At 39.8% G+C, this 13051-nt stretch overlaps 1 protein-coding gene across 6 annotated transcripts in view; it reads left to right on the top strand.

Annotated features, from left to right (window-relative positions):
• Positions 1 to 13051, top strand: part of ATP9B (ATPase phospholipid transporting 9B) — a 230711-nt gene that overhangs the window by 182402 nt on the left and 35258 nt on the right. For all 6 annotated transcript variants that reach the window (XM_078393510.1, XM_078393511.1, XM_020781634.3 and 3 more), the window contains exon 16: positions 12513 to 12674. In XM_078393510.1, the coding sequence (XP_078249636.1) occupies positions 12513 to 12674 (162 nt within the window). The remainder of the gene's footprint in view (positions 1 to 12512; positions 12675 to 13051) is intronic.

Below are 13051 nucleotides of genomic sequence, written 5' to 3'. Positions count from 1 at the left end.
AAAAGAGAGTAGCCCAGGAAGAAGCCCACTAACGGATTTGATGTACTGCTTACAGATATGGAACAAACTGCTTTGAGCAGTGCAGCACTGGCCAGCATATGACTATGAGCAACCTTTGAATCCCTACTGTCTTTATGCCAAACCATGGAAATGTCGCCAAACCATGGAAATGCCAAGTTCAATAAAAAATTTTGCCTGTTCATAGCCAATCAAACTGTGCTTGTACCAGTTTCCTGCAAGACAAAAGGTATATACTTAGTGCCCACATAGAGCATATTACATGTCTCTGGAAACTCAGTAAAATTCCCTCATCTTCCATTTAATTTCCTTATATTGATTTGAATACAGTATTGTTTAATTTCTGTCATTTATCAAATGTTTAAGTTTAAATGCACAAATTTAATGGAACAGAAAAGCTTTTAACCTGCATTTTAAAATACTTTAACTGAGCTGTACTTGCTTTTCTGTTAACTTAGTACTCTTAACTTTGAACTAAAACATTTGATAAATGACAAAAATTGAATAATATGCAATATAGAGAAATCAAACAGTAGCTATATAACTAATTGTATATGATAATTTAGGTACCACCACGGCGGGAAGGTAGCGGTGCTCCGTGTCTAGTCACGCTGGCCGCATGACCACGGAAACTGTCTACAGACAAACACTGGCTCTTTGGCTTAGAAACTGGGATGAGCACTGCCCCTGAGAGGCAGAAACAACTGGACAATTTGGCAAAGGGAACCTTTACCTTTACCTAATGGAAGTAGATCAGCTACCCTAATCTAGGTGTAGAAGAATTCAGGCTACAAGTAAGAATGTATGTACAGTATAAGAATTTAGGCTACATGTAAGACTTTGAAATTCTTAAAACTAGTCTCTTTTCTGAAATTTTTGTGAATGGTAGCTAGAATCCTGTTGACAGTTTATGTATTTGCATAAGTGAAGTTCCTTAAGTCACAGCAGGGAGCTTCCACTAATTAATGAGATGCCATTCACATTTCTGGTTGTGTGCATGTTGCACAGTTAGATATATGATCAGGTATGTAGTCAGCACTGTGTCAGCACCAATTCACCATCCTGACAAACAGATTCACTTGCCTAAGCATGACTGTAATAGGATTCTGGCCAGTATCTCCTTTGGATTTTTTTTTCAAATTAAAGAAAGATGAAACTGCAAAAATAAAGTAACATCAAACTCATTACATGATGAAAAAGAAAGTTTGAATTAAGGAGACCCAAAGGTCTTTATCATAATTTTCAAGACCTCTATTGATGAATGTTTGGAAATCACTGGAGCCTAAGGAAAATAATGTAAATGGTTCATTATTTAGCTTATTGAACTTTCTTGCAGTTACATTGACGGATGATGCCAGTGTTTCCCAATCCCACAAGTACCATTTAAAAAGCATTTTTATTGAATAAAGTACTGTGAATATTGCACTCTGGAGCTTTATTTAGGAAAATGCTGGATTGATGTTTTCTTTCTAACCTCAATGTTGACCTATCAAAATATATTTGGTTAATAAGCAACTATCATTTGACAGACTGATTTAATATATTCACCTTTTTAAAATCGTTTGTAGGCCCAATACATCATATTTTAATATATGGTATTATATACTGTTATTTTTAGCAATTTGCACCATGTTAGTTTGCAGCTGGAGAATATGTTTGTTATAGACAGTAAAAAGAAAAATCCGGACAGTTTATAGACATTGTATTATTCAGTTACTTGTACATAATACTTTTTTGAATTGTAATGAAAACTGCACAATAAATGAGTGAATGAGAACATTTCCACTTCAAATATATACAGTATCCATGGTTGTTCAGATGTTCACTAACACAATTTAGAGAGGATATTAAGACCACAGAGAACCTTCATTGTAATGCATATAGCTACTGTAGCTTTCAGATAAGTAACTTATTCTGTATTCATAGCATGAGCCCTACTTATGCGAAGCTCATTGTATCTTATAAGTGATCAATATTTCATTTTCTCTGGAAGAATGTAAAGTTTCATTTGTCTGTTCATGGCGCTCTCTACAGCACAGCAAGGAAAGAGGACATGCCGAGGGCTTCACTGATAAAACCCAATAGTGTGCATTCTCTGTTATCATATATGTTTGTCCAGTTAAACCATAGAAAGCAGGTGATAAACGAACATAATGAAATCATAAAAATACATGAATTAAGTAGAGAGACCAGCAGGTTCAAAGGTCATAAGGCCAAATCATTTTGAGGCTTGCTGTGAAGAGGAGCTTCTGAAGACCTTTGCCCCTCTTTGGTCAGGGAACATGGATTAGTCACCATTTTTGATGACTAATTCTAATAAAGTATTTCATTATTTGATACACTTAGATATTCTGAAACTTCTGTAGGTCCAACAGCTAGTGTATTTAGTTACACTGTGATTATGAGAAAACATCACGCTAAGGAAACACTAAAGGAAAGAAAGTAAAAATGGTAGTAAGATATTAATTAAAATGAGGAAATATTCATATAGATCCTAGTGTGAAGAGGCTTCATTTTACATTGTAAAGAGATTCCCTCTACTTAGGTATATATGTTCACAAAGATTATGAATGATTAATTTGTACAAAGATGCTAAATGTGCTAACTTTACCCTCTTTTCCATAAATGGAAGACTTTGTATTGACTTTTTCAGAACACAATGGGGCCTTGTGGTCTAGATTCATATTACCATTTCTATAACAGTGGTGTATTGCCATATTTGGTAGCATGGTCGTAGGGAACAATTCCCTGCTTGTCTCCATGGAAGGATCTTCTAGAGCAGTGGTTCCCAACCTTCGGTAACCCCAGCGTTCTTGGACTGCAAGTCCCAGAAACCCCAACCAGCACAGCTGGTGGTAAAGGCGTCTGGGAATTGGAGTGCAAGAACACCTGAGTTACCCAGAACCACTGTTCTAGAGCATATTGAGATGGTGGGGGTGATGGTAGAGTATACTCGGCAAATATAAACTAGAATGGTAGGCAGACTAAGTCATGGCTGCACAAAAACAATTGCTTCTGAAAGATACAGGTCTAGAGAGAGAGAAAGGTATGTTTAACTCAAGTCTCTGTAGATCAAAGTGTTAACCTGCCTAATGATGAGTCAGCAAGGCCTGGTGGCATGACAGTAAGACTCTCTGGTTGACATGAGAAACAAATGTAATATAGAACACAGAGATGGCAAAATTTCAGTTAGCAAACCATAGTTCCCTGCAAATATATATATTAAGAGAAAGAGCAAAAGCACCACAAGCAACAGGATTGACTTTTATTTTTCTCCCAAATGTGATAGTTCTCTTTTTGGAGGAAATGTTTAAATGATTGTTCACCATTGGTATGTCACACATTCATGCATGCAGGTGATACGTTTTGTTAAGACAGCTTCTCATTCTGTCATTTCATTCGGCCTAATTCTACAACATGTAGCTTGCAAAGGCCTACAGAAAACAGAGTGATATTAAGCACAAAAATCTGTTATAACGGACACCAGCCTGCTCAATCAAAGACCTGAGGGGCTGTTGGAGAGTGTGAGACAAACTTTAAAATGGCCTTTCCCCTTTCTTTATGCACGTCCGCTGAAACAAGCCTAATGGTTTCATGGTATCACAGAGAGACTCTATTCCAAGTAGTTAGGACTTCTGTCAAAACTTTGTGTTCTTGGGGCCTTTCCAGAAGCACAGCTTCCCTTTCCTGAACAGAGTGAGAAGTTAAAATTCAAAAACTACAGGTTCAGAAAACATCTTTCCAGTTTTGTCATTTATTATTATTATTATTATTATTATTATTTATTTAATTTATATCCCGCCTATCTAGTCGTGGTGGACTACTCTAGGCGGCCCTCTATGCTTTTATTTTACTGCTAGTAAAAACACAGGTGTAGAAACTGGGGGTGGGAGTTTGATTCTCCACTGTGCTTCCTGGGAAAAGATCCAGCCTTGTGCTCCCAGAACACGAGCAGAAGGAAAACCCTGGGAAGGGTTGTCATAAGTTGGAATTGACTTGACAGCACACTATTATTCTTATTGTTAATTGTTCTTGTCCATTGACTTATTGACCTTATCTGTGATCACAGGTATAACTATTTAAAATTTGACTGTGCTATAAACTGCCAACTCAACTTGCATGGGAAGCCAAGCATAAACTTAATAATAAACAGATGTGAGTCACCAAATATAGAACACTCAAGTCGTGTTGCAAAAGAACACAAATAAGATGATAGGGTATTAAGGGAAAGATGTAATTTACAGGTCAGAATGTAATAGTAACCTTTCACTGTGAAAATTGAAAATTAACCTTAGGAGTATTAGATCATTTGCAGTTAATATAGTAGGCATGTTAGGCAAACTTAAAAGCATTTGTTGTGGACCTAATATGACATGTTAAGGTACATTTATCTTGTTCTTTCTATCAATCTTATTCTATCAGTCTCTTCACAATATTTAATAATTCATCAGTGCTTACAGTAACAGCTGAAACTATAGAACCTTGCAGGGTTTTTAAAATTTTGATTTTTTAAAAACTATCATGAAACAAACCTTTCTCATTAATTATGATCCATATCTTCCAATCCTGGAACATTCTTAATGCCCATTGTTTGAAGTTGCTCAGTTTAGATAGTCCTTGTTTTGATTCTTTAAATTCCTTCAGTTAATAACATGAGAGGATGCATCTGATGCATAGCACTTGATGATTAATGGTTTTGCTGACCACATTTAAGTGAATTTCCTTGTCAACAAAAACTAGAAGCAGATTATTAAGATTAGAGATCCTTGTGATTTTGACACCAAAATATGGAACATTACTAACCTTCTTACAATAAGGATGAGAAAAGAACTTTTTGGACTGCAACTCTCAGCTTCCCCAACTGTTGGCCTTTCCAGGAAGGCTGGTAGTAACTGCACTCCAGCGATATCTGTAGGACAACAGGCTCCCAACCTTAGTTTGCAAGGTAACAATAAGTAACATCTTCAGTTCACATACAGATTATTCTGTGTGTTCATTATATCCCAGCAGTGAATGTAACTTTTTAAAAAAGTTTCAGCTAAAGATGTATCTTTCAGAACATCCTAATATATTGAATGTACTATGTTAATACACATCTCCCTTCAAAAACACAGAGGTAAGCGTGTGTTCAAAATCCTGGTATACCGGTAACTCTTATGCCCCATAAACATAACTACAAAGCATAAACACACACACACGGCAGTTCTCTTTGTCAGGGTTCTCTTCCATAGCATTGACAGTCCTTGCAGTACCCATGTAGTACTGTGTGTTGTTGTTGTTTAGTCGTTAAGTTGTGTCCGACTCTTCGTGACCTCATGGACTAGAGCATGCCAGGCCCTCCTGTCTTCCACTGCCTCCCAAAGTTGGGTCAAATTCATGTTGGTTGCTTCGGTGACACTATGTGTAGTGAACCTTAAAGGTTCTTACGACCCCCCTGATCTAGAAATTGAATTAAAGATGTTGTATTTGGTGTCAAGTAGAGCACTTTGATGCCTTCAATTTTGAACTCATGGTGTTATGGTTGTCCAGCAGCACAGTGTTTATTTAATATTTATTTATTTGAATAATTAGTTATTGAAAAATCTATGCATAGTCAAAACCCCCGTGCAATTCAAGGGAGAAGTGTACTTTCAATACACACATGAAGTACTTAGAGTAATTTGGATGTGCTATGTAAATACCCTCTTTCCCCAAAAATAAGACTTAACCTGAAAATTAGCCCTAGTAGGATTTTTCAGAATGCTTGTAATATAAGCTCTACCCCAAAAAATAAACCCTAGTTAAGTGAAACCTTGCCCTCCGCCATTGTGCAGCAACCAGAAGATGACATGACTGTATTTGAATAAATGTAGATTGTTGTACATGAAAAAACATTCCCTGAAAATAAGCCGTAATGCATTTTATGGAGCAAAAATTAATATAAGACACTGTCTTATTTTTGGGGAAACAGGCTATTACTTAATATTATATTAAAATAATATTGTTAATTGGAGACATTTTTTGCTGAAGTTTATTTTAATACCAGATTTTTAAAAAAATTGAAATCATATTTGTTTTTTTATGCCTTAAGCCTTATTTATTTATTTATTTATTTATTTATTTATTTATTTATTTATTTATTTATTTATTTATTTATTGGATTTTTACCCCGCCCTTCTAGACCATGTCTACTCGGGGCGTCTTACAAAATAATTAGATAATTAGATAATTATATTAATCAATTATATAAGTTCACTTGTTTTGTTTAAATGTCAGTCATTCTGTTTCTATGTACAGCGGGGCAGTGTAGGTGCAACATATGTATGATTGTTTATTAAACAAGCACACACTTTTATATTATTAGTGGTTGCACATTTGAAAAAACCTATCCCTGTAAATAAAAGCTTCAACTCACATAGAGATCCTGATTATTTGAGTGTACAGGAAGTTTTATAGGAAAATATGAAATACAGTGGTGCCCCACATAGTGACGATAATCCATTCCGAAAAAATCGTTGCTATATGGATTCGTCGCTATGCGGGACTAAAAACCCCATAGAAATACATTAAAACACGTTTAATGTGTTCCTATGGGGGAAAAACTCACCTTTAAGCGAAAATCCGCCATCCGGCCGGTGCCTCTAAAGCGAGACAACACAGCGGGCAGCCATTTTGGAACCACCGATCAGCGGTGCTTCGGCCGCTCTCTCTCTCTCTCTCTCTCTCTCTCTCTCTCTCTCTCTCTCTCTCTCTCTCTCTCCACCCCTTGCAGGTCCAGCCTGGGCAGGGAGACCGAGGCACCGCGCCACCACGGCCAGGGTAACTCAGTTTCCCTGCCCAGGCTGGAGTTGCGAGGGGGGAGAGAGAGAGAGAGCGAGCGCACCGAAGTCGGCGGGGGTTTGTAAAGCTGGCTTCCCACAATCTTTGCAAACCCCCCCCCCCCCGCCCACAGCTGATGGGCGGGTGTTTGCAAAGATGGTGGGGAAGCCAGCTTCGCAAACCCTGCCGCCGCTCTCTCTCTCTCTCTCTCCCCTTGCAGGTCCAGCCTGGGCAGGGAGACCGAGGCACTGCACGGAACTCGGTCTCCCTGCCCAGGCTGGACCTGCAAGGGGAGAGAGAGAGAGAGAGAGCGCCCGCGCGCCGAAGTCGGCAAGGGTTTGCAAAGCTGGCTTCCCTGCGATCTTTGCAAAACCCTCCCCATTAGCTGTGCTTCAGGCTGGCTCTCTCTCCCCTCCGAGAGCCAGCCCAAAGCACAGTTGATGGGCGGGGTTTTTGCAAAGATCGCGGAAGCTGCCACTCTCTCTCTCTCTCAATCCACCCCTTGCAGGTCCAACCTGGGCAGGGAAACCGAGGCACCGTGTGGTGCCTCGGTCTCCCTGCCCAGGCTGGACCTGTAAGGGGAGAGAGAGAGAGAGAGAGAAAGAGCACCCGCGCGCCGAAGTCGGCAGGGGTTTGCAAAGCTGGCTTTCCTGCGATGCACAGCTGATGGGCAGGGGTTTGCAAAGATCACGGGGAAGCGAGCTTCACAAACCCCCACTGCCGTGCACTCTCTCTGTCTCCCCTTGCAGGTCCAGCCTGGGCAGGGAGACAGAGGCACCGCGCTGCTACGGCCAGGGTGGCGGCGGGGTGCCTCAGTCTCCCTGCCCAGGCTGGAATTGCGAGGGGATACAGAGAGAGAGAGAGAGAGAGAGAGCCCTGAAGTACAGCTGGTCAGCGGGGGTTTGTAAAGCTGGCTTCCCGCAATCTTCGCAAACCCCCGCCCATCAGCTGTGTTTCAGGGCTCTCTCTCTCCACCCCGCAACACAGCTGATCAGCGGGGCCTTTGGGATGATCGTGGGGAAGCGCTTCCCCACGATCATCATCGCAGTGCGATGTTTAGCCTATTTAAACATTGCAATGCAATCGGTTTTTTGATCGCAAAATCCGCATCGGTATGCGGATTCATCGTTAAACGGGGTGCTCGTTAAGCGAGGCACCACTGTATAGGGAAATATGAAATTGTAGTGTCAACCATGTGTATGGGTCCTGTAAAAAACTAAAATTCGGTGTGAAAGATAATTAGGAAAGAAATAGAAATAAAATGCAGTATTGTTGAGCTTTTCTAAAAATTTATGATGCAACCATACCTGAAACACTGTATAAAGGTCTGGTCATTATATCAGTGGTACAGGATTTGAGACCTGGAGAAAGTGCAGAAAAAAGCAAGCAAAATAATTGTCTTATTTCCCTTGTCAAAGAAGATGACAGTATTTGAGCTTTTCATCTTAGAAAGCTTTTAAAAACAGTGAATAAAACATTAAAAGGCTGAAGACCTATGCACAAGGTTCAGCTAGCAGAACTGAATGGTGAGAGATTCAGAACAGGCACTTTCTCAACAGCATTTCAGCTAAACATTTTAATGTTGTTGAATTTACAAGCCAAATTAGTTATTGCTAATTATTGAGTATTTAAATTTAATTTACGGTAATCATGATTGAATTATAGGGGACCAGCCATGTGTAAAATACTGTATATTTCTATGCATCTTTTATTTCCTTTATTTTTGCATTTTTATTTGTATTTTTTATTTATACCGTTTTTTTGCATCTGGAGGGGAGTTAAGGCTAATAAGCTTGGCAGCTGAGGGAGGGAGGGTAAAGTGCTGGTTGTTAGTTAATGATGGATGAGGTTATCAGGAGAAATGTTATATCAGGGGTAACAGGTGGAGTGAGACATGACGTTGGGAGTTAGACAGGCTGTTACAGAAGAACATGCTCCAGATGTTTATTATCTGTTCAGTTCTCTGTTCCCCTTCCCCAGCCAGCAGAACTGAAGTAACTTTATCAGCTAACCTTCTGATCTGTTCATACTGCTGCTGAATGCCATGTCGGTCTAAAATAAAACTGAGTTAATTTTTGATCTTTTAGTAGACAAAAAGGCCAACCTAGTTTGTATAACTGAAAAATCTGTGGGGTTGCCTTTTCCCACTTGTGCTTCCTGGGATATTTGATCCAGCATCATGGTGTATCAGAGAAGTGGGGAGAGGGTGTTGCCATAGTCCATAGGAATTCTATTAATGTCAGCAGGATCTCTGCCAATTTGTTTCCAGGCCTGGAATGTGTTAATTTCATCTTGGATCAGTGGGGCAAAGTGGGAATTGTCTTAGCATACCATGCACCCTGCAACCCAACACTGTCCCATTCATGGCTGATGGACTTCATTTCTGGTACGCTCTTTTGATTCCCCAGATTTTGACTTTCAGGGGATTTCAACATCCACATTGAGAAGCAGGTTGCGAAGGAAGCCTTCGAGCTCATGGATTCCGTTGTGTCCGTGGGCTTTTCCCAACATGTTATCGATCCTACACATGTGACAGGAGACACCTTAAGAACATATGAACATAAGAAGAGCCCTGCTGGATCAGGCCAAGGGCCCATCTAGTCCAGCTTCCTGTATCTCATAGTGGCCCCACCAGATGCCTGTAGGAGAACACAAGACAACTAGATACTTATGTCCTGATACCCCCTCCCCTGCCTTTGGCATTTGGAGGTACCTTCCTTTTAAGCCTGGAGATTATACATCCTCATCATGGCTTGTAACCTGTGATGGGTGTTTCCTCCAGAAATCTGTCCAATCCCCTTTTAAAGGCATCTAGACAAGGTGCCATTACCACATCCTGTGGCAAGGAATTCCACAGACTAACAATATGCTGGGCAAAGAAATATTTTCTTTGGTCTGTTCTCACTCTTCCAACACTCAATTGGAGTAGATGTCTCCTGGTTCTGGTATTGCATGAGAGGGAAAAGAGCTTCCCTCTCTCCATTTTATCCACCCCATGCATAATTGTACACGTCTCCATGATGTCCCCCCTCAGGTGCCTTTTCTCTAAACTAAAGAGCCCCAAACGTTGTAGCCTTTCCTCATAAGGGAGGTGCCCCAGCCCAGTCATCATTTTTGTTGCCCTCTCCTGCACTTTTTCCAGTTCCACTGTGTCTTTTTTCAGGTTCAGCGACCAGAACTGTACGCAATACTCCGAGTGCGCCTTACCAGCATTTTGTACAATGGCATTATAATGTTGGCTGTTTTATTTTAAATCCTCTTTTTAATGATGCCTGGCGTGGAATTGGCCTTTCTCACTGCCACCACACACTGGGCTAACACTTTCATCAAGCTGTCCACCAGCACATCAAGATCTCTTTCCTGATCCGTCACAGACAGCTCAGAACCCATTAGCTGATAACTAAAGTTTTGATTTTTTTTACCCCAATGTGCATTACATTTTCTTATATTGCAACGCATTTGCCTTTTTGCCGTCCATTCTCCCAGTTTGGAGAAATCATTCCAGAGCTGTTCACAATCTTTTCTGGTCTTCATCACCCAGAAAACACAAATTCCATATCACAAGAGAGTTTGCTCTTGTGATCAAAAATCAGTGGAGAATTTGGCACATGTACTGCTCTATTGCCCAGTATTAGAGACCTATCACAAAAGACTTCTCAACTCTATTTTACAAAAAACATTCTAGTAATTCTGAACAAGAAAAGCTTAAGATCCTACTTTCCGACAGAGACAAATTTGTCACTTTCCGAATGGCATTGTTTATCTCTACATTGTTAAAATGAAATCTGTATCCTTCACCTCTATCAATTAAGTCAGTATTTAAGTAACTGTATTTTGGGGGTTATTCCTCTCGCGATAAGTGCTTGCTGCTAGCATTGGTTAATTCCTTTAACCTCTCCTTAGATGCTAAAACTTTGTGCCATAGTAGAAATCAACTTGATTTGATTCTAAATGGCTTTTAATATTGTATTGTATTATATTGTAGTGGACTATATTATATTGTTTATATTGTTTTATCTGATGTATCTTGCAATGGTCTGTGTGCCACGCATTAAATTGTTTTGCTTGCTTACTCACCCAGAAAAGTTTCATATCATCTGCAAACTTGGCCACCTCACTGCTTATTCCTGTCTCCAGGTCATCTATGAACAGGTTGAAAAGCACCAGTCCCAGGACAGATCCCCCTAGCAAACCTCTCTTCACCTCTCTCCATTGTGAAAATTGCCCATTAACACCTACTCTCTGTTTCCTGATTCTCAACTATTCTCAGTCATTGGACCTGGTGTTCACATCTAGACAGAGAGAAGGTGATCTGAAGATGGTAAAATTCTGCCTTGGCATGGTCAGATAATCACTTGCTGAGATTTGGACTTTGTACTGCAGTGTCCCTCCATGGGGTGGACCTGTTAGAATTATCTGCCCTCATAGACGGTTGGATCTAACCAGTTTCCAGAATGTTCTTTGGGGTTTTCCAGCTAAAGTGGTTGGTGCTCCAGTCAAAGCTCAGATCTCCCACTGGTATTCAGAGGTGATCCAGGCAGTAAATAAGATTGCCTCTAAATGCCCTCTTCGGTGCAGAGCCCAGTCCTAACCATGGTTTACAGAGTTGAGAGTGATGAAGCAATTACAAAGATGGCTAGAGAACAGATGGAGTAAAGCTCCCGTAGAATGTTACCTTATTACCACTAAAATAAGACCTAACCTGAAAATAAACCCTAGTATGATTTTTCAGGATGCTCATAATATAAGCCCTACCCCCAAAATCAGCCCCAGTTACCGGTAAGTGAAACCCTGCCCTCCACCATTGTGCAGCATTGTGGCGCAACCAGAAGCTGACATGACTGTATTTGAATAAATGTACATTGTTCTCCATGAAAATAATAAAACATCCCCTGAAAATAAGCCCTACTGCGTTTTTGGGAGCAAAAAATTAATATAAGACCCTGTCTTATTTTCAGATTAATATAAGACCCTGGCTGCAGTCGGGGAAATGTCCAGCAAATATTGTAATTTACTTAAGGTTACAAAAAGTGGTGATAACATCAAATTGATTAATGTGGCCTCCAATCAACAGGTGTAACACTTTCAAGTCATTTTCAGCCTTACAAATTTATGGCAGAAGTATACATTACAGCTAAATGTAGAAAACTAAAACTGATTAGCAGCCCAACTTAGATCTCAGTTTGAATGCATCTGTCAGGACCTTGACTCCTTAAATATCCCAACCAATCAAACTGAGATTCCAATGCACTATATAGTCAGGTTTTATTACATCAGTTAGTATGGCCTTGCACACCGTAAAGCTACTATTTTATTTTTAGAATCTTACCCATCTTAGCTTTAAAATCCACCAAGGTACAATAGTATAATGGGCAGCTCATGTCATCAGTACTTCCCTTTAGGAAAACCTTCTTTTTAAAAGAAATTATAGCAAGGCCTATTCTTAAGAAACTAATTTGACAGCAGCTGATGTGAAATACAAACCCAGTGTCAAATCTTTCTTTCTGGGGCAGGTAATTCATTAATTCATTGACTCATAATATTTTTATAATGCCTTCCTCCCAACGCAACGTTTAAAAGCTAAAAACAGTAAACAGTAGAAACAGAAATGTTCCATAAGAATTTTTTTTATTTTGTGTTCAGTTTGATTTGCACTGAGTATAACTGACAATTACAACAACTATATCTTTCCCTAGGTAGCTCTGGTGAAGTGGACAGAAAGTGTTGGTCTTACTTTGGTGAGCAGGGATTTGACTTCAATGCAGCTGAAAACTCCCAGTGGACAGATTTTGGCATACTACATTCTACAAATCTTCCCTTTCACATCTGAGAGCAAGCGAATGGGAATTATAGTGAGGGTATGTTTTGTTAATGTTTTTTTCTTGATAGTTCTCGCAACTGGTATATTTAGGAAGGTACATAATTTTGAACATATATATACATTTTCAAATATAAAAGTTAGTGAGCTATAATACTAGTACAGATATATCTTCCCCCATTAGCAAATACGAAAGGAAGATATCTAAATGTATTCTCAAAGGCTTTCACGGCCAGGATCTGATGGTTGTTGTGGGTTTTTCGGGCTCTTTGGCCGTGTTCTGAAAGTTGTTCTTCCTGATGTTTCACCAGACTCTGTGGCTGGCATCTTCAGGGGACTGGAGTAGAAACTCTGTCCATGCTCTGTTGCTGTTTGCTGGATAGTTCAGTATTTATAGCTGTGGGAACAGCTTTTATC

Source organism: Pogona vitticeps, chromosome 4, assembly GCF_051106095.1.
Source record: "Pogona vitticeps strain Pit_001003342236 chromosome 4, PviZW2.1, whole genome shotgun sequence".
Lineage (NCBI taxonomy): Eukaryota > Metazoa > Chordata > Lepidosauria > Squamata > Agamidae > Pogona > Pogona vitticeps.
This window is presented reverse-complemented; position numbering and strand designations above follow the sequence as displayed.